Below are 26,791 nucleotides of genomic sequence, written 5' to 3' on the forward strand. Positions count from 1 at the left end.
TGAAATAAACCAGACACACAAGCTTAGATACCACATGGTTTCTCTTATATGAGAAGCTCAAACTGTAAATAAGGAGCAAAATAAAAGACAGATAATAGGAAGTAGATAGAGAGATTTTGTTTAAGTGGGAAGAGGATCAAGAGATGGAGGAAAGCCGCGTGCAGTGGCACACGCCGGTGAGTCCAATACTTGGGAGGCTGAGGCAGGAGGAATGCCATGAGTTCAAGGCCAGCCTGGGCTGCACAGTGAGTTCAAGGCCAGTTTGAACTACATAATGAGACCTTGCCTCAAAAGAAAAAAATCGGGGGGGGGAATAAAAAATAATTAAGATGGGCTGGGGATAGAGCTCAGAGGCACAGTGCCTGCCTGGCAAGTGTGAGGTCCTGAGTTCGATCCCCAGAACTAAACAAAAGAATTGAGAGGTATTATGTACATGAAGCAACTCCCCGCAAGGAATGTAATCATTATGTACTGCAAATATGTACCAATAAAAAAACTGCAGAAATTGCATTAAGAAATTTTCAAAAATCTTCCTGGGTAAATCGGGATGGCTGTGCAGAGGAGGTGATGAGGACTGTGCAAGGGGTGAAGTCGTCCCGCTAACTCACTGCGAACCAACCCCTACCCTTCCGCTGGGCGCTCAGAGGTGTGACAGGCTTTGCGGCTTAGAAGGATGACTCAGAGGTGGAGAGGAATAACTCAGTCCCTCCCGGGGCCCGCAGCAGGTAGGTCCTCTTCGAAGGCAGCACTACCCAAAGGAGGTCTGTGCTCTTCCTCTCCTGCTGTTTCTCTTTCTGATTTTGCCCACCTCTGGAATGTTCTGTGCCCCACGTCTGGCCAAGGCAGGGGCCTCTCAGAACTTGCTGCAAGTCCTGAGTTCAGACTCAGGTCTGCCTCTTTCTTGTGTGACTCTGGTCGAATCACTCCAGCTCTCGAAGCCTCAGCCGCCTCCGCTGCAAGATGGGGGTAACACCGTCCCCCTTCCCTGTGGGCCACTAGGGACGCAGTGGGGTAGAGGCCTCAGAGAAGTCAGGGGGAGACTGGCCACACCTCCAGACCTGTGGGTCACCCGGGAGCAGGATAAGGAAGTGAGAGCTTAGGGTATGTCAGTCATGGTGGTGGGCGGATTGAGGTCCCCCAAAGACGTCCGCATCCCAATCCCCAGAACCTGTGACTACGCCAGGTGACACGGACAGGGCAGTTAAGGCTGCAGGTGGAACGAAGACTTCCGACCAGCCGACCTTCACAGGGAAGGGATTCAGGGCTCTTTGGGTGAGCCCCACACAATCACAGGAACCTCAGAGTGGAGGAGGATGAGGTAAGAAGGGCTCAGCCGGCTTTGAACCTGGAGGATGCAGGAGGCTGGACAAGCCAGAAAGGCACAGAGAGGGCTCCTCTCAGAGCCTCTGGAAGAAGCTCGGCAGCTAACACCTGGCTTTTGGAACAGTGAGACCCACTTTAAGCTTCTGACTTCCCAAACCTCAGAGGCTACGTTTGTATTGTATGAACCACTGTCTTGGGATCCTTTGTTACCCAGCCACAGGCATTAAAACAGCCCCTTGAGTACCGGCAAGTGCTTGCTGCCTCTGCTCTGTGCCCGTCCCCACCTCCACTGCTGCGGATCCACCGGGGCTCTGAAGGTGCGCAGAGCACACAGAAACGAGTGAATGCGAGCACGGGAGGGGTTGGCGGGCTAGAGGCTGGAAGAGGCCGCTGGGCACCTTCTCTGCACGGAGGGGCACGGGGGCGGGCAGCTGAGCGTGCCGTGACTGCGGAGGGACAGGGAAGCTGGTGCCCGGCTCAGCTTCCAGGAGGAAATTCCAACCTGGCCAAGCGGGGCAGTGGGTCACGTGAAGCCTCCGAGGAGGGCCGGGTCCAGGGAGAGGGGCTCCTAAGCCCTAGGCTTGTAAAAGTGGCAAGATGAGGCCAGAGAAGAACCAGCAGCCAAGGGAGGACTCCAGAGTCACTGGAGGGCTTTATGCAAAAGAGCAAAGCCATGTGACTTATCATGCAAGGGGCTTCTGGCCACAGGGTAGGAAGCAGTCGGGCTGGGGGCTGCAAGCTGACCACGGACCCTGACTCTGCAGAGGGAAGCTGGGCTTCCAGGCTCTGATCTCCCGGGGGAGCCAGTGCTGCACATATAGAGGAAAGAGGAGCCGGCAGGGGGAGCAGAGGGGGGATAGTCCCGGCCACTCGGGAGGTGGAGCAGCAAGCAGTAAGGCCCCTGACAAAGACTGGGATCAGGACTCTGCCCTATGAGTGACAACCACTCCTAGCTGTGCAGCGTGGCGTAGCCCCGCCCTGTGGTCCACCCCTTCGGCACCTGCCACTCCCCGGCAGCCTTTCACGGTGGGTGCTTCTTTAAGGTATAGAGCGAGACTCAAGAGTGTCTCCGGCCTATAGTGTCTCCGGCCTACGTTCAGAGGGCGGAAGGCGTCTCTTGGAGGTGCAGAGTTCACTGTTTCAGCCACTGAGTGGGGATTAATGAGCTCCTCCTCTCCGAGGGTGACAGGCCCAGGCCAAGGAAGCACCACTAGGGAGCAGGGTTGACCCTCGGGGGTGTGATCAGGAGATGGCAGAGCCAGGACAGCCAGAGGGACCAGGGCTGCAAGGAGGCCGAGTGGCTGAGCAGCACCAGGGCCCGCGGGGTTACACTCGGGACCAACTTCATGAGGTCCTTCTCCCTCTCACCGGAGGGTACACAGAGGCCAGGGAGCTGATCTGCAAAACCGTGTTGGTCCTGTAGCTCCTGACAGCTCATTCTGTTTGTTTGGTTTTGTCCTCGGGGCAGAGGAGAAGGGGGCAGCACGGGTGATGTACACAGAGTCACTATAAATGCACCTCCTCCTCTCCAGCGTACTCAGAGAGACTCCCTGTCCTGCGGTCTGTCCAGTAACCAGTCCCTGGTCCCACGGAGAGCCCCTCACCCTGACAGCCCCCTCACCAGGGTGCCCAGAGTCCTGAGGTCCCACACAGTGCCCCGGCTTGGGGCCACCCTGCTTCCTGAGCAGGAGTTGGTGGCTGTGTGTGCGTCCTGGGATCTGTGACATTTGTCCTCCAGGGTGCAGCAGAGGTGAGGCCTAACCGTCTAAGATTAGAACAAGCTTCCCAAGGACCGGGCTTGCAGCCCAGTCAGCTGCCGCCTCTCCTGTTTCAGGCTGGAGTTGAGCACTTAGGGCGGAGGTGGCGCTTGGTGTATGGGGCAGCAGGGCCAGGGTCAGCAGGGCGTGTGGTGCTGGGTCCCCAAGGCCCTTCCCTGGAGAACCTCACCAGGCAGCCCCAGCGGGAGAGAGGCCTCTCAATAAAGCCAGATTCCTCCACCTGGCCTGTGGACCCAGGTCACGTGCGGAAGAAGGGACTGATGATTGTGCCAGGGGCTGCGGTGTCCTGAGCACGCACCACAGGCCAGCCAGCCACGTGCGTGGTCGCCTCTAACTGGAGTAAACTGGCCCAAGGAGAGAGCCACAGTCGGCTTGCTTGGCTGAGGGAACTGAGGCGCAGAGAGGCTAAGGGGCAGGAACGCTCTCCAGGGTGTTTTCAGGGAACTCTCACATCCGTCCCACGAAGGGACAGCTTCACGTAAACCGTAGGGAGCAAGTGGGGTGAGGGCTGTGGGAGCCTCAGAGCCAGCCTGGACCGGACAGGTCAGGAAAGTGAAAGCACATGCAGGACACAGCCAGGGGCATCAGAGAGGCTAAGGGGCAGGAACGCTCTCCAGGGTGTTTTCAGGGAACTCTCACATCCGTCCCATGAAGGGACAGCTTCACGTAAACCGTAGGGAGCAAGTGGGGTGAGGGCTGTGGGAGCCCAGAGCCAGCCTGGACCGGACAGGTCAGGAAAGTGAAAGCACATGCAGGACACAGCCAGGGGCGGAGGCCCACAGGCCTGGCCTCAGGGTATCAAGGCCACAGAGACCAAGAAGCTAGGAGGAAAAAGAACAGCACCCACTTCAATCAACGCCTATCTGGTGCCACTTGATCAAATTGCCAGTCGTTAATCTGACCACAATGCCTGGGGAATTTCAGATAAGAAGACCTACCTCCCCGCCAAAGCAAGGCTTTTCCAAAGTTTTCAAGTCAGAGTCAGATTGCTAGAGAATGGAAGGAGACTCTGTCACAGGCACCGTGTGCTTGCGTGAGGTCGCCCTGTACTGGGAATTAGTGCATGGGAATTCTTCCTCATTTGGGGGCAGAAGACAAAAAATAACTGGACTCAGAATAACATTAGAAGAACAAGATCTCAAGTTTTTGTGAATTGCTGAATTCACAACGTGTTTCACTACATCCACCAGCACGACGGAGAACTGCAGGAAGAGTCCCTGGGGACCCAGCTGCATACATACATATATATATATATATATATGGCTGCAACCTGCAGAACTGGTGTCCGAGCTTCTGCCCAGCAAGACTTCCTCTGGGTGCCCTGGGCAAACCTGTGGGAAACCTCTCCTGCCTGTTCCACTGCACTGCGGCAAAATCAGCAGCTCCTCTTTCTGTTTTACCACATCTGGGACTCATTTGCCTGCTCTGTAATCCTTGCCCTGTGGCATGTGCTCAGAACAAAGCGAGGAAACGGATCTTCCCACAGTGGAGGTTACAGCCCACCACTTGACTGTCGCTGTTTTACTTTCAGATTATTACTTATCAGGGCAGCAGTGCTGCAGAAAGAAAGGAGTAGGAGATCCTGTGAGAAAGGACCTGACCCAGAGACAGGACACGCTCAGTGGACGTGACGCAGGCAGACTGTGTCACACATGTATGTAAGTGTGTGTGGATGGAGGTGGACAAGAGCCTTGTGCACGGCTTGCATGAAGCCTCGGTGAGAAGAGACAGGTGTTTGAGGAATGGGAAGGAGGCCTGGGTGGTTGGAACTCAGCTTTTAAAATATTGCAAGATTTCTTCTCTCCTGTATGCCTGAGCCCAGAGGTGAGGTGTCATTCATAGCCCTTACCCTCGCCCACTGCCTACCCACAGCAGCTACTCAATAAGTGGATGGATGGATGAATGGATGCATGGATGGATGGATGGATGGATAGATGGATGGATGGGTGGATGGATGGATACATGGATGGATGGTTGGGTGGATGGGTGGATGGATGGATGGATGGTTGGGTGGATGGGTGGATGGTTGGATGGATGGATGGGTGGATGGATGGATGGATGGATGGATGGATGGATGGATGGATGGATAGATGGATGAATGGTTGGGTGGATGGATGGATGGATGAATTGATGAAATGATGGATGAGTGGGTGGGTGGATGGATGGATGGATGGGTGGAGGGTGGATGGGTAGATGGGTGCAAGGGAGGATAGGTGGATGGGTAGATGGGAGGGTGGACAGATGGGTGGATGGGTGGAAACATGGAGGGATGGTGCCTCAGTAAACCAACACCGTTGGGCTCATCTTAAGAACCTTGATAAATATAGACCACGATCTTGAGATGAAAATGGAAACAACTTGTCAGCCAGGGATCACCCTGAGCTTGCTGGGCTGAACTATTTTCTAAAGCTCAGCCCCTCATCCAAGGTCACTGGATGGTAACTAAAGGAAAAACAATGAAAATTTCCCCTACCAAAACTATTACTTAGGGGCCAGGGATTTAGCTCAGTGGTGCTGCTGTCTGCCTTGCAAGCACAAGGTCCTGAGTTGGATCCCCATACCAAAACAAACAAACAAACAAACCAAACCAAACCATCACTTAGCAGTCAGAGCCTCCTGTCTCTATTCAGAGCTAAGAAATCCACTGGAATCACAGGTCCTGATTCCTGAGTATCATCTTCTCCAGGTTGGCTTAATAACCAACCTATGCTAAAACAGGACATGTAAAAATGATTTAAAATTTGTCTCTTTCTTGGGCCTGGGATTTAGCTCAGTGGTGCAGCCACCTGCCTCGCAAGTGCAAGGACCTGAGTTCGATCCCCTGCCAAAAAACAACAAAACAAAAAAAATTGTCTCTTTGTTTACAGTGGTTGACTATTTCTGTGGGCTGCTTGGTATCTTCAGACCCATTTCATCAAGAAGTAAATTGGGAAAGAGAAGGGAGTGAGCTCCCCCTCCAGCGGCTGGCCAGGACCAGAAGCCTATATCCCTGGTCTGATCCCAGCCGGGAGACACCAAGCCTCTGGATCCCTCTGCCTCCAGGGGAACCCACAGCTTCAGGCACAGCAAGGGGCCCAGGTAAACCCAGGGAAATCCTTCCTGCTTAAGTTCTATTGGGTTTGATGTGACTAGCAGGAGAGGTGAGGGTAGAAGAACAGCTCTCCCTGCGGCCCTGACTCCTAGCGATGGTCCCCTGAAGGTGCTGTCCAATTGCTCTCTGAAGCAGCAGCCCCACAAGAGCCCAGACCTGTGTGTGGTGGCCCCTGGGCTGCTCAGGTGCCCCTGTACTCTGAGCCATCTGCACACTCAGTGCTTCCACCTGCACCCACCACCCCTGCTCCCAGGGCTCTCTTCAGAAGTTGGTTCTGAATTACTGGCCGCAGCCTTTTGTCTCCACAATAATAAAACAGCTCCTCACTGAATGGCGTGAACCCACATTAAGATGATTTCGCTTCATCCTCAGGACATCTTTGCAATCTGGGTTCCTATTCACCTCTATTTTACCAAAGAGAAAACTGAGACCTGCTCTCTTTGCTCAGATGCTCTACAAACACCTGTGCTCTTACCTACAACCCCATGTGCATTTGGGAGTTTATATTTGGGAATTATTCAATAATAAGACAAATGACCCAATACCAAATGGCAAAGGGTCTGAACAGACACTTCACTGAAAATTATAAATGAATGGTCGATGTGTGCGTTAGTCATTAGGAAAGCGCACATCGGGACTACAAGACACAGCACTACATAGCCACAGAACGTCTAAAGCAAAATAAGTGGACAGTACCAAAGGGGATGCCAACGCAGAGCAACAGGGCGTCTCGGACATGTCGCTGGAGGTGCCAGTGTAGCCAGTTGGAGAGATATTTGGGAGCATCTCCTGAAGATACACACGCATCTACTAATGTCCCAGATATCTCACCTGTAGACTATTTATCCCAAAGAAATGTGAATGTAAGTCCACATAAAGCCTTGCATGAAAATCTTCAGAAAAACTGTATTATTCATTAGCCAGGCCTGGAAACAACTCAAAAGTTCATCCCCTGGGAGCCGATAAACGAACATCTGAAGGCCACTTTGGAATATTACTCAGACACAAAAAGGAAGGGATTCCAGACACATATGACCATATGGGGGAATCTCAAAAGCATTCTGCCAAATGGAAGAAGTCAGAAAGGAAAGAGCACCAGCACGATTCCATTTACACAACACTGTGGGGTGCTGGAGAATGAACTCAGGGCCTTTGCACTGAGCTGCATCCCCAGCCCACTTTTTTATTTGGAGTCATGGTCTTGTGAAATTGCTCGGGGCTGAGCTGAAACTTGGGATCTTCCCGCTTCAGCTTCCCAGAGTACGGAGATTACAGGCACATAACACCAGGCCCAGCTCATTTGCATAATTCTTAAAAATGCAAAACCAAGACCAGGGATTTAGCTCACTGGTTCTGCTGCCTGCCTCACAAGCACAAGGACCCGAGTTTGATCCCCAGTACCAAAAACAAAACAAAACAAAAAAACAAAACCAAAACCCTAACCACAGAAAGCAGGTCACTGATTGCTCGGGACAGGAGTGAGGTGAGAAACTGACTACGTTGATTGCGATCTGAGTATCTTGTGGTGGTTTCATGACGGGACCACTGGGAGTTTTACTCTGTACGAATTTCACCCTGCAGAGGGGGTTAAATATTTTTAGAAGGGCCGATCATAGCAGAAACACAAAAGCTGAGGTGCACTGCTTCGCTTTCATCTGCTGTTCACCTGGGATGTGGCCTTAGTCTCAGGACACCAGCCGGAGGCCCCCAGGGCCTGGGCAGGAAGCGCTGTGGCTGCCCAAGGTCGGTGTCCAGCCCAGGGCTGCGTCCAGAACTCCTACAGCCAGACAGTGGAGGCGGCTGGGAATCTGGAGCTTGACAGCACAGTTCATGGCTTGTGGGGTTTGGAAAGTGGACTTTGCTGCTCAGAGCCTCGACTACGGAACGTGGCTAGCACCACCCTCCCGGGGGTTCTGGGATTGGGTTGGATTGATCTAAACCCTGCCGCTTCCTGGAGGTATGACTGTAGATAAAACATCTGATCCTCTGAGCCTCAGTTTTCCCACCCACTTGAAACAGAAGGTTTAGAATGGCACATGTCTTATGACTGTTATTAAGCTCAAAGGGGATCATGCACATAACAACCCCCAGCCCCAGCACCCAGCACACAATAATCTTTCCCTTGTGCTAGCTAAGATGCTGAAGGCACAGAGCAGGAGTCAGAGGGACTGGGGGCTTCCTTGCTCTCTTGGTAGATCTGCCAGGCTGTTGCCAGTTTGGCTCTGAAGAACTAACTGAGAAGGGGTGCCAGGAATCTGCTACCACCGAGTTGTTTTCATTCCCATCTTGCAGAACAAATCGCAGACCACACGGATGGACGCTGCATCTGGATGGCAGAGGAATTTACAAACTGGAGTCTTCCGAATCACAGGAAAGAGCGGCCTGGTTAATTGGAGTGGGACTCTGGTCTCCAGCTAGACTTCTGCTCATAACTGGGCCATTCATTCATCACTGAGATGTTTCTAGGCTGTGGGGCAGGTGGAAGGACAGAGGGAAGCCTGCTTCTGGCTTCTGAAGGCAGGGGAGCGCCTTGCCTTTCACCCCCGGCCAGTGCTATGGAGGGGCCAAGAGAGCCAAGTGCCCCAGCAGCGAGCCTTGGGTATGGGCCCCGAGCTGGAGGGCCCTGTAAGCCCAGGACTGGCTGCGAGTTCTGGGTAATTTCCCAAGTGGGAACAGGGATGCTCAGGGCTCCTGCTCTCCAGGGGAGCAGGGAGAGGAACTGGGGGCCGAGCCTGTCGCTAAGACAGCCGAGCTGCCTTCAGACTCAGCGGGAAGACCCAGGTGAGTTTTCGTCAGAGCTGAGCCTGGCAGCTTCGGCTTAGAGCTCGGGGAGGCTGCTGGCGCAGCAGCCAGGGAAGCACATCAAACTGCGCCCCACACCTGTGACATGGGCTCACAGATGACACTTCCCAAGGCCCCTTCCGGTGCACACACCTTATTTTTAAACTTTAAAGTCAGGTGAGTTTTCGTCAGAGCTGAGCCTGGCAGCTTCGGCTTAGAGCTCGGGGAGGCTGCTGGCCCAGAAGCCAGGGAAGCACATCAAACTGTGTCCCACACCTGTGACATGGCTCACAGATGACACTTCCCAAGGCCCCTTCCGGTGCACACACCTTATTTTTAAACTTTAAAATCATTCTGAAGAAAACTGGGAAGACGAGTTATTTTTCTTATGCGGATGAAACAGAGGTGGGGAACCCAATTCTGTGCAGATAAAATCAGAACAAACTGCCAGGAAACTCACAGCTGCCTATGAAATTAAGCCTAATGGGACCTAAAAGTGAAGAGTCCCTCCCTGCCCTCAAGGAAGATTATAAATTAGTAGGCTGGGGGGCAGTGAGTCCCTTGGAAAAAGCACTCCAGGAAGCAGAGTGGTATGGCTCAAAAAGCCTGGAGGCCTCTGGAGCAACTAGAGAAGAAAATAGGGGGAAAAGTGGTAAAGAAGAGGATGAAGGCGTACAGGCCAAAGGAAGAACAAGTGTGAAGGCTAAAGGGAACAGAGGGCTGTCTGGTTACTTTTCTCAGTGCTGAGACAAAATGCCCAACACCCTCAAGTTAAGGGAGGAAAGGTTTTATTTCAGTTTGCCTGTAGAGGCTTCAGTCCATAATCAGCTGGCTCCAAGGCACAGTGACATGACAGAGGGGTACGGCCGAGGAGAAACAGTTCCTCACAGGCAGAAGGCAGCAAAAGCAAGCAAGCCACAAGAGACAATAGCAGCTTCTTTATGCCCCCTCTGTATTCTGTCTAGGCTACCCGGCTCTGGCAGGCGCCAACCCAGCCAGGGGACTGATTCAGTACTCACACACCCTTAATGCCAGCATCTGAAAAAGCCCTACCTATGACCACATGAGGCTTTGGTGGACATCTGGACACAAGCCATAACAGGGGTGCAGAGGGGAGAGACCTGGGAGAGTTCTAGCTGGATTCTCCAACCATTCCATACCTTCCTGCCATTGCCTAGTTGAGCGGGGTGGGGGGGACAACAAAAAACAAAAAAAACTTTCACTTTGGATTTTTGTTTTTGGTATTTCTGGGAATTGAATCCAGGGGTGCTCTTCCCTTGAGCTACATCCCCAGCTCTTTTTTATTTTCTAGTTTTGAATCAGGCTGTCACTAGTTACCCAAGTGGGACTCGCAATTCTCCTGCCTCAGCCTCCCTGAGTGCATGCGGCATTGTGTCCAGCTCACACTTTGTTTTTTATCAGAGAAGTCACACAAAGAAGGAATAAAGATTTTGCTTTCATTTGTGTGACTTTTTCTGAGGTCTACTTTGCCAAGGGCCCCAGGTGGAGCCCTCGGCCACCCCTAGCACTTCACAGCTCGGGACACCAAGGTGGGGTGCAGGAAGCAGGATTCTCCACAGTGGGATCCTTCATGGAAGATTTTCAGGGACGCCTTACAGGGGCTCGGGCTGTGAGCAGAGTTAAGGCTCAAGGCTGCCTGTGGACCAATCGGACCTCGGGCTGTGAGCAGAGTTAAGGCTCAAGGCTGCCTGTGGACCAATCGGACCACTGCATCCTCACAGGAAACCCAAGAAAGGACTAATAATACACATGGGAAGGGCCTTATAATCCAAATCTAAACACAAACAGCCCATACCGACTGTTCCTATCCTACACCAATTCATGATATGGCCAGGAACGGGCAAGTGTCAGGTGACAACCTGCTTGGCAATCTCACGTTAATCTCTGTAGGTTCAGAGCTGCAGGTGTTTGAAAGCACGTGGGACCTCAGGAGACTCAATTATCCCTACAGGGGTCCCGGTGAGACCTCATTTTGGTGGGGACCAGGGCAAGTTCCTGAAAAACGGAAAGTGATCCATCAACACCGCGCTCCCAGAGAAATTAAGTGCCGGCCCCTGCGTGCTCTGCTGAGGTTGCCAGGCTAGCGGGGGAAATACGGAGCAAAGGTACATTAAATGTAAGCAAATTCAGCAGATGAAGAGGGCAATAACACAGAGGTTGTATCCGGGAGGGGCAGGATTCCAGCTGTGAGGCTGGCTGGATGCAGCAGGGGCAAGAAGTGGGGGCCCCTGGGGAACAGGAGGTGGTGGGAGCTGTGCTCTGGGGGACAAAGCCTGACGCATGCGCTCCCTGTGCTTCTGACGGCCCGGTGGGCAGGCAGCTTGAACCCTGAATTTCAGGAGCGTTGTGTGTGAGGTGGGGATGGAAACAGTCAACACTGCCTGCTCGTGCGTGGGTCGAGCGAGAGCACGGTATGAATCGCAAATGCCCAGCGCGTCGCTCGGGTATCTGGGTGTATCCTTAAAGGATTTTCAGGGGGAAAAGTTCTTACCAGGCAAACCAAGTCTGCGAAAGGAGACACCCGGGCACGCCCCACAGTGAGGCAGACAGCTTTGGGAGGGAGGCCTGGGTGTCCAGGAAAGGATGCGAGACCAGCTGAGAGGACAGTAAAGGACCCTGGCACCTTGGGAGGCCGTAGGTCAGGGGCAGGAAGAGTTCAGGGCCATTCTGCGTCCATTCTCCTAGAAAGAGGAAAAAAAACAAACCATAGAAGAGCCCTGGGAGGAAGGAAGCGAGACTCGGGTGAGGAGCCAGTGGGGCAGGGGCTGCGTGGTGGGACCCAGGCTGAGAGCCCCAGGCGGAGAAATCCAGCTGCTGTCAGAGATAGGCTGCAGCCAGACTGGGCACAGGGACTAAGCAGAGGCCTGTGCTCACAGTTTCCCGAGGCTTTGATGAATTCACATGCTGGTCTTCAGGGTTCCAAATGGAAGGCAAGTGGTGATGACTTAGCTGAAACCTAGGTTGTAACAGTGGAATATTCCAAGAGAGGGATAAGATAAAGTGCTTCCCTTTTTCAGGGACAGAAAGCTCAGAAGCTATTAAAAACTTTCCCCTAAAGATCCTCTATTAAAAGAAAAATGTAAGGTTAGCCAAACACGGTAGAATGCACCTGCAGCTGCAGCACTCAGGAGGCTGAGACAGGAGGATAGCTCTGAGTTCGAGGCCAGCTTAGGCTACATAGTCAGTTCAAGGCCAGCCTGAACTACTTAGGGAGACCTTATCTAAAAGAACAAACAAGCAAATAAAACTAAGTATGGTGATATACACCTGTAACTTCAGAACTCCGGGAGGCTGAGGTAGGAGAATTGCAAAATTGAACAGCTTGAGCAATTGAGCAACTAAGCAAGACCTTGTTTCAAAATAAGAAAATAGAAGAAAGAAAACAGACTGGGGATGTGGCTCAGTGTGAAGGCGCTGGGTTCAATTCTAAGTAATGCAATAGACAAGTAAACGAGCACATTTAAAAAAAATTTTTTTTTTTTGGATTTTTGAGACAGGGTCTCACTATGTAGTTGAGACTGAACTGGAACTTGCTATGTAGCCCAGTCTGGTCTCGAACTCACAGAGATCCGCCTGCCTCAGCCTCCTGAGTGTTGGGATTACAGGCGTGCGCCACCACACCCGGCAACAAAACTTTTTAACGGTCAAAACACCATAAGTGAAGTACAGAGAAACAACAGACCTGGTAAAGTATGCGTCAAGCAGAAGAGGTGGTAGTGTGTGCTGCAGAAAGCATTCTCACTTGAGGACTAGAACGGCACATGACAAAGACTATTCACAGGCCATTCAGAGAGAAGCAAATTGAAAGAGCCGGTAGACAGAAGACATCACGGGCACTGACTGTGTAGTTGTCAGGGAAATGTAAATTAAGTTAGCAGTAAGCTTTCTCTTTCCCTTATCAAGCAAGCAGGGAGAGCAGAAAGAGGAGGGAGGGACATCAGGAGACAGGGAAAGGAAGCCTCCTGCGCTGCCTGAGACACAGGAGTTGTTAAATCTCCCAGGAAAGTAACCTGGCGGCATCTGTTAGATCAGATCACACAAACCCATGAGCCCTGCCTCACGCTCTACCCACCCTGGCCTTACAAGTCCCTGAATATGAGGACGAGGAGACAAAGTACATGGCCATACAAAGGAAACGGCCTATGAACTAGCCCATAGGGGTACCAGGAAGCCATGGACAAGAATGAATAGGGAGCACCCCACACTTTGGGAAACTTGTACAGTGAGCAGGCAAGCCAGGATATGATCCCAGTGGGTAGCAACTCGAAAAACCTACCGCTTACCTGTATGCACATCTGCATGCACACAGATGTGTCGAATGTATGTGGAACTGTTTGTACAGTTACAGCCACATAAGGAATTCTGTAGAAGGGGGATCTGAGGTTTCCAGAGACTGGGACAAAGGGAACCGGAGCTGATTTGGGGGAAGCAATCTAAACGAAACACTGTCATATAAGCCCAGCATGCTGGGTATGACCTCAGTCATGCGAGTGACTGCGTGTGTGTGTGTGTGTGTGTGTGTGTGTGTGTGTGTGTCTAAATTACAGCCAACTTATATATTTTCAAGAGAAAGAAGGAAAATTGCTGAGATATAGCATAGCATGAAAAATATCCAATACCGCCAAAGACTTCAATGTGGACGCGTGGGTTTCAAGCGCTGCCCTCCAGAATCCAGAAGGCCCAGCTAGCTTCAGCTGTTGTCAGTTGTCAGCTTCTCCAAATTATCAAAACCAAGTCTTGGGCGTCTGGGCAAAGGCCATATGTGTCCAGAGGCAGGAGGAGAGGTGGCGAAGTTGGTAATAAATCCAGAAGGATATTTCACTACTCAATTTAAATCTATGTGCTCTAGCACTGTTTTTAGGAAGTAGGAGACATACTAAAACCTAGGCCAGATTTCCTCATTCACAGAGGTCCCCGATGTGGAAATTTAGTTAGCTCTTGAGTGAGGTAAGGAGCAGCGGGAAGGGCCTGAGGCTGAGTTGGGTGACCAGCCAAATGGACACCAATTAAAATAAAAATAGTCGGTGGACTTAGATCAACAAAGACTGAACTTCCTCAGGCTACCCGGGGTGCAGTCCCCTCCCTCCTAAAGGGAGCTGCAGCCTCTCCCTGCTAAGCTCCTGAGCACCCAGGAGTTTGAAATGCAAAATAATCAGTTTTTCTCTAAAACCTCACTTTCCTTAAAACCCTACCTATTGAAAAACTGGGCTGGAGAGGCTGAGTTTGAACTGGTCATTTTTTAAAATCCACAACCGCCTGTGATAGGTGAACACTAAACAGTAGGTCCATTCCTGTACTCTGCTTATCTGTAATTCACTCTGGATCCAGCAGCCCTGCGGCCACCCACTCGGGACACCTCCCGGAAACCCAGGAACTGTTCTTCTTCTTTCCAGTAAAAACTCTCCTAACCTGCTCCCTTGGTTTGCGACTTCATGCCTGTATGTGTGCAGAGCCACGAGCTCAGTACACAGGGTAACACAGTTTCTTTATTCTTCCCTACCACTCTCTGCTCTCAGAACTGACCAAGGTGAAGCCAGAACGGTGCCTTCCCCTTCCCCATACCGAAACCAAGTCACCGGAGACGAGGAAGGAGACGGGAGCACATGCTTTCTTTTCGGCCACACATCCCTGCCCATTCATCCTAGACTCCTGAACACCACTGGTGAGACACAGACCCTGTCTCCGGAGGGTCAAATATTCATCAGTTTTGGGAAGGGGGAAGAGGGTGTGAACCAATACAGATGGAAAGCTTTCTGCACGCAAGGATGGTCACAGGCCACAGCTCCGCGAGACCTAGGAATCCCATCTTGGTAGGGTTGGGCTCGATAATGTTACAGCACCCGCTTCTGTGAAATCTATTTCGGTTCTACATGTGAAGGCCAAGATGGTGAACAGGGGCGGCCGTTCTGAGGATACAACTGACTCTTGGGAGCAGTGAACCCACGCACAGCAGGTGGGAAGTGGGACTTCCCACAAATATGAAGCGTCCTGATCCTATTTCCATGTCCTCTTCCTCCCCTTTGGGCTGGGGCACTGCAGACCCCAACCCTACCCAAACTGAGGGGGTCCTGGTACTCAGCTCCAGCCCAACGTCCACCTGTAAGACCATGGAAAACTTTTCAAAAGTCCATTGAGAGCCCAACATCACCCAAAGGGTCTGCTTTTTCAAGAGAACATTAGAATGGAAAACTTCAAGTACAATGTATAGATTTTTTTTTTTAGTACTGCGGTTCCTCCCCTTTGGGCTGGGGCACTGCAGACCCCAACCCTACCCAAACTGAGGGGGTCCTGGTACTCAGCTCCAGCCCAACGTCCACCTGTAAGACCATGGAAAACTTTTCAAAAGTCCATTGAGAGCCCAACATCACCCAAAGGGTCTGCTTTTTCAAGAGAACATTAGAATGGAAAACTTCAAGTACAATGTATAGATTTTTTTTTTTCCAGTACTGAGGATTGAACCCAGGGCCTTCACACTGAGATACATTTCCAACCCTTTTTAAATTTTTTTATTTTGGGATAGGGCCTTGCTAAAGTTGCCCAGGCTGGGCTTGAATTTGTGATCCTCCTGCCTCAGCCTCTAGAAATCCAGCCTGGGTGAAAAGACCTGGGTTCGAGACATCTTGTTGCCCTCAGCAGCTGCTAGACCCTGTAATAGTTCCCGGCCTTTGTTTCCTAATCAGTAAAATGAGTCAGAAATACCCGCCTGAGAGGATGGCCAAGAGGGGTTTAAAAGATAAACTGCGTAATTAAAATATTTCCTAAATATTTGTCCCATTCCTGCTCAGAGACAGATGTGATGCTCGGCAAAGCATATAGACTATAAACAAGCAGAGAGACGCTGCTGCTTGACAAACAGTTGCTTCACTTTATAAAGGATTTCCCATCACAGGCCTCTCTCGTGGATGAAGAATACGATGATTTCTCTAGTTTTAATTTACATACGACTTTTACTTCCTTGTAAAAATAAACCTGTATTCTGCCTTTTCCGTATCAAAGCATCCTCAGCTTCTCTGCAGGGCTATCACTGTTGGAGGGGGAGTTGCCTGATGTGTAACAAAGAATGATTTTATGGGAGCTGCCTAGCAGATTCGTCTTCAATGCCCGCTGCACCTCCTGTCGGCTGCTACTAGGAGAGAGTCCTGGGCCGGGGATTGAGTTCAGTGGTTCTGCCTCCTGCCTTGCAAGTGCAAAGTTCCAAGTGCGATCCCAGGTACAGAGAGAGAGAGAGGGTGCGGGGAGTGTGCTGCTTGACTGGCAAGCATGGAGCAGGCTGTGGAGTTGCAAGCTGGCCCAGGGCGCCCTGCGTAGAGGGGGATCTGCAACCACACACAGAGGCCTCGGCTGGAGTTTGGAGAATCTCGGGAGTAAGGCAAGTTATGTCACAGCCTCTGCCCTTTCCAACCACATCACTGTAGGAAACACCTGTAGACAGCAGGAAGCTAGAGGAATTAAAAATATCTGCTTCATCCCCGAAAATAAAAGGAGAGAGGAAAATAGGCTCTATTCTTCCCGGGAAAACAAAGCCATATCTGGTCGCGCCATTTCCTCTCTGCAGAGCCCTGCCCTTCTGAGCCCCTCCTGCAGCAGATGCGGGGCTGGACCAAGCTTCAGCGAGATGCCCCAGGTTGGCGGGGAGCAGGTTTCAAAGTCCCCAGGCGTGGGATTTCCTTACAGGATGGAGGGCAGCATAGGCTGAGCTCTTTTCCTTGGGGAGAGGCAGAGCCCACAGCCACCTCTGGAAATCAGGGGCCCCCCGTGCTCCTCCTCCAGTCCCCGACCCAGGAAGTCTGTCCTGGGAGCCACGAGAAGCAGCAATGATGGGTCCATCTGGGAAGGACTCGAGCTGGGTCTGGGAAGACAGACATTAGAAGCCCAGAGTGGGGGCCGGGGAGGGGTGAGTTCAAAATGGCACACGTTAGGGGTGAGTTACAGAAACACTGCCACAGATAATGCATTTATAACCACGTTAGGTCTCAGGCCTAAAGCGATCCCACGGAGCACAATGTCATCTTAAGGTGCACCAATCTGCGTATACAAGTCCCTTGTCCATCTGTCCTAAGGTCACACTTTCTCAGCTAAATAGTAAGGGTACCACTTAGTGAGCATCTAGTGTATGCTAAGTACTGTGCCTTTTGGGGAAGGTAACTTCATTGGAGCTTCACGGCCACCTCCACTGTTGCGGACGGCAGAGCTGCAGCTGAGGGACAGGCCCTGAGCCCCAGAGCTGTGGCTGGGCAGCCAAGTCCAGGCCCAGCTCTCCCCGCCGGGTGCCTCTCGAGCCTTGTGAGGACCCTGTGCATTTCCGTGCCTCCCGTCTCTGCGCACCCTCCTTCCTTTAAGGAAGATTGGGTGGAGGCAAAGGCTGTCAGGAATCTCGTGCATCTCGGCGTGTAAAACCTCAGCAAAGGCCAGAAGAAATGAAAAGAGAGAAACTTCTGAAGCAAAGGAAGAAAACGCCAACTGGAAGTTATCACTTGGGAAGACACACGTCATAGATAATCATTAGGAAAATGCAAAATAAGTATGAGGTATCATCACACAGCTATTAGACCGCTCCACACGGTATAAGGAGAAAAAGCCAAAGCTGCCACCATCGTGGGAAAAATCGCTCCCTTAAAAACTGCTGTCAGCCGTACACACGGATTCATCTTTGCTACTTTCGAGACGATAATCAGACACTAAGTAATGAGAGTTTAAATTTCTTTGTTGTGTTTTTACACTATGGAAATAAAGACAGTAAGACAAGGAAGAGAAGGCAGAATACAAAATTTATGTGCCCAGTATGAGTTAGTCACAGTGTTAGCCACATAAAGGTGGAAAATCAGAAGCCACCTAACACTGCATCTTAAAGTAAACCGCAGAGCCCCAAGGTAAGGAAACATGATGACCCATAGTCAACATCCAAGTGACCCCGGAATCTCTAATGCAGTAAGGGTGCAAGGCCAACAAATCCCTGCAAATGCACAGGGCTCTGCCCACAGTAATCGAGCACAAAGAACCTGGGCAGAGGTGGCAAAGCAGTGAATGTTCACGGGCCTTGAAGCCCTTTGCAGCTCCCCGATCAGAAGATAAGCACGGGAATGCGTCCTCGCTGAGACCGCAGTCCCTAGGCAGGAGCAGGCCTGGCTCCCCTGTGACAACTGCTGGCCTCTGACCCAGGCCTCAGGCTGGAAATATCCTCAAGTATCAGGCCCGGCGAGGTTTCAACTATAAAGAGAACCAACCAGCTCCTTTCAAACAAAATCCTCCCCACCCAGATGGTAAGACCCGGGAGGATGACGGACCTCCTGTAACCAGGCTGCCCTCCTCCTCTTTGCGTGAGAGGAAACATCTGGGCCCACCCCCCAGGGGAGCAAGGGGGCGAAGGATGCAGTCCCCCGGATGGGGGCTCAGCCCCTGTCTGTGCCAGCCCGGATGGCGGAGGGCAGGCAGACAGGGTGGGGCTGGTGCATGTTAACGTAACGCCATTCTCGGCACAGCTCAAGCAAGGCTCAGGGCTGGGATGTCGCCTCTGTGGGGACCTCCCCTCCTCCCAGGGCCCGTGGTCACCCCCGGCCAGGACACCCAGGTAGAAGGCAGCCCTGAGTGCTGAGTTTTGTTAGAACCGCAACCAAACTGCTGCAAGCTTCCTGTGTTCCCCACTTCCATTAGACCCCAGCACCCTGAACAAGCAGTTCAACCTGCACGGTAGGTGCTTGTTCCACATGCACTAGTGAAGCGATGATCAGGGATCCTCTCTCCCGCCAGCCCGGCCAGCTTGCCCTGGATGCGAGGGTTTTTCCAGAAGACAACATGTCCCTTCTCAGAGGTCAGCCCGAGCTCTCAGGTTCTGCTCCATCCTGGACGGGGTGAGGTTCCTGTGTCCCTGGGCCCCTGGGAGCTGCCCCCACCAGTGTCAGGACATCTCCCCCACCTGCGGTAGCACCATTGCTATTGCCTCATTTCCTGGGGTACCCACACCCCTTCCTCCTCATCCCTCGGGTCCCTCTCTGCCGTGGGAGGGGAGGCCTCGGGCTCACAGGCAGCGGTGTCCGGGAAAGGGCTCTTAGCGGGCGAGTCTGTGGCCTCTCGCCTCACAGTCCCTCCCTGCGATATCCTTCTGAGCCCACGATTTGTGCACACTGGGTACAGAGAGCCCTGCGGGAGGAAGAGAGGAAGGGAGGAAGGGAGGAAGGGAGGAAGTCAGGCTGGCCAGGATGGGAAATGTGGAAATACGTATCCATATCCTTTGACCTAACAATTTTACTCCTGGGAATTGCTTCCAAAGAAGAGAAGGATACATGTACTGTTTATAGCTAAGTTATCTATAATAAGGAGAGAATACAAGCAAATGTCATGGCCTCAACTAGGAAAATGATTAATAAATTAGGGTGTATTTGTAGAATAGAGCACCACGGAGACATTTAAAATGAAAATATGACTGTGTAGAACAAAGATATTTCCTTGAAATAACATTAAGTGAAAAAATAGAGGGCAGAGTTGTGTATGTGCTGATTACAATTACGTAAGGATTATGTATGTGACTAAAATGAATAAAGACACATAAAGTTGGAAGTAGTTATATATAGTGGAATTGTCTTTCTCCCTTTTCTGAGGCAGGGTCTCTCTAAGTTGCTAATTTGTGTGTGTGTGTGTGTGCGTGTGTGTGTGTGTGTGTGTGTGTGTGTGTGTGTGTGTGGTGTGTGGGGCTTTTTTGAGACAGGGTCTCACTATGTAGCACTGGCTGGTCTTGAACTCACAGCAATCTTCCTGCTTCAGCCTCCTGAGTGCTGGGATTAAGTCGTATACTGCCACATCCAGTCTAAACTGCTGAACTCCTCAAGCTGGGCTTGAACTTGCCTTCCCCTAACTCAGCCTCTGCAGTGGTGGGACCAAAGCAATTCTTCTATTTATTATTATTATTTTTAAGATAAAAGGGATAATATTGAGAATCAGAAGGGAGCAAGAAAAAGAAAACAGAGCTGGGGTACAGCTCAGTGGTAAAGGGTGTGCTTAGCATCCTCAAGGCCCTTCTTTCAATTCCCTGTACCAGAAAAAAAAATTTAAAATTTAAAAATAAAGAAAGAAAATTTTAAAAAGTAGTTGTTGCATTAGGATGAACTTTTTAGAATTTTAACATAAGATGTTAACTTAATAATAACATTTTAGTGACTAGGATCTACAGAAAATACCCTGAACTCAAAGTCCTAGGGGTTTCTAGAAGGAGTTGTATTGACTATAGTTTCATCACTGTTTTACAAATAACAACAAGAATATGTCTCATTTGAACCTTCTCAACCCAAGGCTGTGGGTTTGTAAACTATTTGCCGTGCAACTGTAGCCCGACTAACACTGAAAGCACTTAAAGACCTTTGACTAATGGAGAATCATTCTCTCTACCCACTCTCCACCCTCTGGGCTTCCGGGTCACAGCCAGGGACTCTGAGGATCCTGTTTCCCAGAGGCCTCCCTTCTGCAGCTAGAGAGAGAGAGTCAGAGGAGGGAAGGGTGACCGGAAGGAGTCCTGGGGCCTTCTGGGTGGAGGTGGGGACAGGAAACTAAAAGGCCTGCATTTGGGGTCTGGAAAGAAAGCCTGAGTTTGAGACTCTGTCTCTCTCTCTTTCTCTCTCCCTTCCTCCTCCTTCTTTTCTTTCTTCTTTCTGTCTTTCTCACCCTCATTTCTTTTAAGAAGAAAATCTCTGGGCTGGAGTTATCGCTCCATCCCCAGCACCACAAAAGGAAAGCATTAGGTTATGGTCAGCTAAAAATCCCAACCCTTCGTGCACGCAGCAACTTTCCCCTCAGTCCTCTGCTGCATCTACAAGGTTAGGGCCTCAGCCTGCTCCTTTCTGTAGGCACCGTTCACTGCCCAGGTTCTGGAAACTTCTGTGCCCCTCTAAGTTCCAGCTCTAAATTTAATTTCCTATAAAGCCTCCATGGAAACTCAGCCTCACCTGACTTCTCAGCCACAGATTCTTCTCCACACACCCAGAAAGTGCATCATTCTGGTCTGTCTCTAACTCCTTCCCTATCAAACACTGCAGCCGAGTGCCAAATCCTCTGGATTCTCCCTCAGTTTAGCTTTCAGCTTCTCCACCTCTCCAATCTCTCTCTCTCTCTCTCTCTCTCTCTCTCTCTCTCTCTCTGTACCAGGGATTGAATTCAGGACTTTCTACTTGCGGGGCAGGCGGCAGAACCACTGAGCTAAATCCCCAGCCCTCCACCTCTCCAGTCTCAAGGCTGCCTCTCCCTGGCTGAACCTTGGCTGGACCTGCACCTCTGCCCTCTGCCCACCCGCCTACATGAGGCCACATCCGGGGCCCCAGGGCTCCGCTCCACAGACTCAGCCTTTCTGGTCTGCGCACAGCCTGCTCTCACCAGTCTCCCAGCACCCTACCGCCTTGGCCTCACACTTGAGACCCTCTGTTCTCCCCACCACTACTCCTTCCGGGCCCTTTCACCCCCGCCACCTGTTCATAAAAATTCTTCCTAGTTTTTGATGCCCGCTCCGACGCCCCTGCCACAGGTGGAGAACGTTCTCTCCCAGGGAAGCCCGAAGCCCTATGGTGTTGCAGCCCGCAAGGCAGTTTGCCACACCCTGTGCCTTATCTACCTGGGACACGGGGCTTCCACCACCACTGCTGAACCCTCAGCTTACTTGAAACATTGTCTTTATATTTCAGTCTCTTTGGGGACCAGACATTTTCCAGGCAACAGCTCCCAAAATATATCTGGGACGACTGAACAGACACATGCATATTCCAAGCCAGGTCTGTCCTACACTGGAAATGTTGATAAAACTAAGCAGAGGCCTTCACATTCACCCCTGTTTAATTTCATGATGTTGGTCTTGGCCTGGTACCCCATCCTATATAAATCGTTTTGAACTTGAATATGTCATGTATCATATTAACTATCCCAGCTGCAGGTCATCTGGATTCTTTCTGTTTTGCATTCAAGTCACTAACAAAAACGTTGAACATGTCGGGGCTCACCACCAAGCGCTGTGGCCTGCCTCTGGAGACTTTCCTCAGGAAGGACATACGGTGCTTAATGAGAATACTCAGGCCAAGACAGCTCAACCTACTGGAATTTGTCTTGCCAAGAAATGTCATGTGACTATTGCAGAAGTCAGAATGTTCACGGAGGTATGTGAGAGCTCTCCTTAAACCCAGACGGAACCTCCGGCCTGGGGTCAGCTGCCGTGGGGACCTGGGCTCCAGTTCGGACGGCTGCGGTCGTGGCTATCTCTGCCTCCCCCAGGGCTCAGCAGGCCCCTGGGGGAGCCATGACAGGTGAGGACAGGTCAAGGCACAGGAGGAGCAAGGGAGGAGAGGAACAGAAGCTCTAGTGCTGACCCGCCACCCTCTGTCGCTTCTCGCATCGCAGTTACCTGCTGTCATGCACATTCCGGAACTATCGTATGGAAAATTCCACACATAAACAACTTCTGTGTTTTAAACTGCACTCTTTTCAGAGCCCAGTTTCAAGGAGATACAGAAAACTGCTCTGGAAAGAAAGAGAGGTAGAAGTATAAAGTATTTTTCCTAGTACCACCACACAGATCAGAGCCTTTTTTTAATGCTCTAAAAGGTCTCCTTCCCCTACATTGGAAACCTCACTGTCCCACAGCTCTGCCGAGTCACCAATGTCCCCCTCTTTGTCCTTCCTTCTGCCATCCTCCACTAGAAGACACCCTCAGACTGCCATCATTTTCACAGCATCAAGCTAAGAAGTATTAACAGCACCACCATGCGTTTGTGGGCCCACTAACTCTTCAAGGTGGTACCCTACATTGTCTTACTTATGGCATGCACGGTCTTACTTCCTCTCACGATAGCCTGCAGGGTAGGCAAACCAGGTGTCCATTTCACAGGTGGAGGAGCCAACCAGGACCCTAAGGCTAGCAGCGGATACTGGATCTGCAACTCCTGGGCTTCCTCTTGCAGTAGCCCTGTTGGCCTAGCGCGAGCTCAAGGATCCAACAAAGGCCACAGAGGGTCGCAGGCGGCCTGTTGCTAGCGTGGCCTTCAAACTCCACTGCGGATGCCAATGTACTCAGAAGCTGACTCATACCTCACGCTTGCAACAGGCAGGGCTTAGGAACAAGGCCGGTGGGAAAGGATGGCGGCTTTATGTGTGATGTAAGTGTACCGAGGAAAAAGGTATAGATTTCCCTATCCCTGTGGCAAGGGCTTTAAAATAAGTAAGGCTGGCACAGCAATAAGCAAAGGGACTTTCAAGTCCAACGGCGCCAAACACTACCTCGGGGTTCCTGGAACTGGCCATGCCCAGGCTCAGGTGTTTCAGGAAAGATCTTAACGGCTTCCCCTAGTGGCTCCTGTTTCTATTTCTCTGGCGTGTTTTCCTGTAGGAGTGGATACATACGCATCCCCTGGCTTTCCCTTAAAACCTACCGGAGCCCAAAGCGTGAAGTACAGTTGGCGTCGCTGCAAGCACTTTTTGTGCTGGGGAAGCAGCTTTCATTTCAACCAGGAGGAACACCACCAGCCACGAGAGCCGTGGGCGTCTCCAGGGAGTGAGTCTGTGTGGTACAGACAGCCGCTTCCTTCCCTGGCCTTCCCACAGTCCCTCTTCCAGACCCAGCTCGGGGATCATCTACTCTGAGCAGACTCCAGCAGCCGTAAAGATGCTCACGAGCTCGTCCTAGCTCTCATCATTCGGGTCCACAAGAGGACTCTCTGGGTGGTGACTTCCGACTCTTCCAGGAAAAGGCATTTTAACTTTCCTTCCTGCAAGTTCTACCAGGATGGGTCTCAGGAGGAGGACACCAAGGACGCAGAGCAGAGCCCCCACCCGAGGCGAGCAGCCCGAACGCTGGTTTCAGTCAGTAAAACTGCGGCACTGTTTGTTAAAGCCGCACCAGCCTGTCTGGTAATTTATGCAGGAACAAGTTACTCCCTGTCTGTGCAGAAGCAGTGCTATTGTTCTGTAATCATCTCTTTCGTCTACATGCCCCAGCCATCACCAGACCGAGAATAAGTATCGTCTTATTAACTCGTATTTGGTAACCTCTCAGTACATGCCTTCAAGGGAAAGACAGGGTGAATGAATGAGCGATAATGGGTCACAGAATGAGATTAAGCAAAATGTCATTTTATAATCTTGCTAGGCACGATCTTTTATGAAGATGTAGGTGATCCTACAAAAAAAAATTTTTTTTTTCCTCAGTACTGGGGACTGAACCCAGGGCCTTCCCACTGAGCTGCATCCATTTTTCCTTTTTTATTTTAAGACAGGGTCTTATCTCACTAAGTCATCAGTTACCCAGGCTGGGCTTGAACTTTAATCCTACTGCCTCGGCTCCCCAGAGTGCTGGGGTTATAAGCATGTGCCGTGACCAGATCCTCTTGAGCAGCTCTCCTCAGCCTGCTAACAGGATCGTTGTCTCGTTGCCAAGGGCCCAGATCAGGGAGAGATGAGCTTCACTCTGTGGAAAAGCTGTCTAGCACCCCAGGGAACAGAGAAGGGTACCTGGGACCCCCACACACACCTCTATGGACAAGGCTGTATATGTGGGCTAAGAGGTAGGAAATCATTCACAAGGAGGTAGCAATGAATATCCATTCAGAAGTGGCGATAGATAAGATGTTTACAACATAGCCTAACAACATCCAAGGGTTCACACTACCAAACCCCGAGTCTCCCACCTCTGTAGAGACAGCAAGTTTCCTGCTGTAAAAGGGGGACCGGTGACTCCTCTAAGAGATAAGATCGCTTCCTAATCCTTGGAACCTGTGAATGCTGCCTTACATGGAAAAAAGGATCTTTGCAGATGCAGTTAGGGATTTCGAGGTGAGGAAATCCTTCTGCATTATCAGTGAGGGTCCTAATCCAACCATATCCCTATAAAAGACACAGCAGAGCAGATAAGGCCAAGGTTGGAGAGGTGTGGCCATAAGACAAAAAACAGCAACCTCAGGAGCTAGAAAGGTTTGGGGTGGATTCTCACAGCTTCTGCAGGGAGCAGGGTCCTGTAGATACCTTGATTTCAGATTTCTGGCTTCCAGAACCATGAGACAATAATTTCTGTCATTCTAAAGCCATCCAGTTTATGGTCACTTATTAGGGTGGCCCTGACAAACCCACTGGCCCGCTCTGGGCTCTGCACTTGGGCAGCATGGCAGTGTTCGAGAGCACCTCGGAGAGTCCGCGTTCCCCCAGGGAAAACAAGGCCATAGAACCTCCCCGCTTCTCTCGCCCTCCCCTCAAAGTCAGGCTGTCACCAAGGACTGGGGCACGACGAGGGCGCCCTGAGAAGACCCTCGAGGTTTCAGTGGGAAGCGGGCCAGTGAGGGGCGCAGCGCTGCACCTGGCAGGCCCCTGACCCTTGCTGAAACAATGATAGTAAAAGTGCACTCCCCCTAACCTCCCTACCCCACAAGTAGGAAGTGAAAAACCTAGGACACTGCACTCGGAGGACTTCAGAGAGCCGGAAGAAGACAGGGCCAGCGCTGGGCAGACAACAAAGCAACCACGAGACTTTTTCTCACAGCGTGCTGAGGTTAGAAGGCCTTTGCTATAGTTCCAATTCCTCCACTTAAAGAAGGAGAGGTTTATCTGGGCACCTGGTTACAGGCTGTGGTTGGCTGGCTCCAAGGCAGAAAAGGCATGGCAGAGGGGCGCAGAGGAAGAGGAGCTGGTCAGGGGACGGTGGCCAGGAATCTGAGAAAAATGAGGGGAGGGAGGGAGACGCTCTTCCAGGCCACGCCCACGGTGACCGCTCCTTTGTCCAGGTGCCACCTCCTCACTGCACATCAAGGGGTGAACCAGTCACCTCCCACACACATGAGGCCTTTGAGGGAGACCCGAGGCCTAACCATCACTGCCACTAATTGATTTCAAGCCTGATGGCTGGCGAATCTTGTTCAGTACCCTCACCTGGAAAACCAAGGAGGATGAGAGAAGGCACTGCAAAACTCACACCCTAAACCTTAATTTTTTTTTTTTTTTTAATTGGCTCCAGGGAGAACTCAGGTTTAAACCTTAATTTTTTTTTTTTTTTTAATTGGCTCCAGGGATCGAACTCAGGTCCTTGCACTTGCAAGACAGGTGGCGGAACCACTGAGCTAAATCCCTGGCCCTAACCTTAATTTTTAAAAGCCCACTTCCTCGCTGCCTTCGTATGGGCACCAGCTTCCCCCAGAGCTACACCAAAACCTTTCAGAAGTCCGCTGCGTGTGTGGGTGAGGCTCCATCCTCCGGGCCAGACCTTAGCAGCTCCATCCTTGGGCAGCAGGGCCTCTGCCAGGCAGTGACCTGGCGCAAACTGGAGGAAGGTGGCCAGGCTGAGGGGGTGGAGCCAGGGTTTCTCTGGAGCCAGAGAAGCAAGGGCCCAAAGATCCCACCCAGTGTGGGGGGGTGTCAAATGTGGCTCTGCTGGGCATCACGGTCCAGATCTGAGCAAACTGAGTATTTGAAGCCTCAGCCTCCTTACCTATAAAGCAGATGCGGTAGGATTTGATGAGGATTCTTAAGGGAGTTCTTCAGCAAAGCATCTGTATGTGGCAAGCATTCAACAAGGGGTGCTAATCGCTACGCCGCCAACAGCAAGCTTTTTAGGACTCTCCCACACTGCCGGAGGCGCAGCTGCTCAGAAATGAATTTCCCACTATCCATCAAAACATATCTCAAAAGCCTGACAAGCCAGGGACCTGAGGCCTGGGAACGCATTTGAGAAGGCTGAGATGAGGGGGGTTGGCCAGCAGGGTGGGAGCCGTGTCCCTCTAACTCGGGGTGAGCTGCAAGGGCACGGGGTGCAGCGGGGCGGCCCAGAGCGGGCGGAAGCCTTCTGGAG

The 26,791-nt window shown here is 51.5% G+C and overlaps 1 protein-coding gene across 1 annotated transcript in view; it reads right to left on the minus strand.

Moving 5' to 3' along the window:
• The window catches only part of Rcsd1 (RCSD domain containing 1), a gene marked incomplete at its 5' end in the record, with an annotated part of 32,633 nt that extends 20,989 nt beyond the window's left edge, over window positions 1–11,644 (minus strand). The window contains one exon of the mRNA XM_033765963.1: window positions 11,486–11,644. Coding sequence (XP_033621854.1) covers window positions 11,486–11,644 — 159 coding nt within the window. The remainder of the gene's footprint in view (window positions 1–11,485) is intronic.
• Between the last annotated feature and the right edge of the window lie 15,147 nt (window positions 11,645–26,791).

This window comes from Fukomys damarensis, unplaced genomic scaffold (assembly GCF_012274545.1).
Source record: "Fukomys damarensis isolate Sample0158 unplaced genomic scaffold, DMR_v1.0_HiC HiC_scaffold_19, whole genome shotgun sequence".
Lineage (NCBI taxonomy): Eukaryota > Metazoa > Chordata > Mammalia > Rodentia > Bathyergidae > Fukomys > Fukomys damarensis.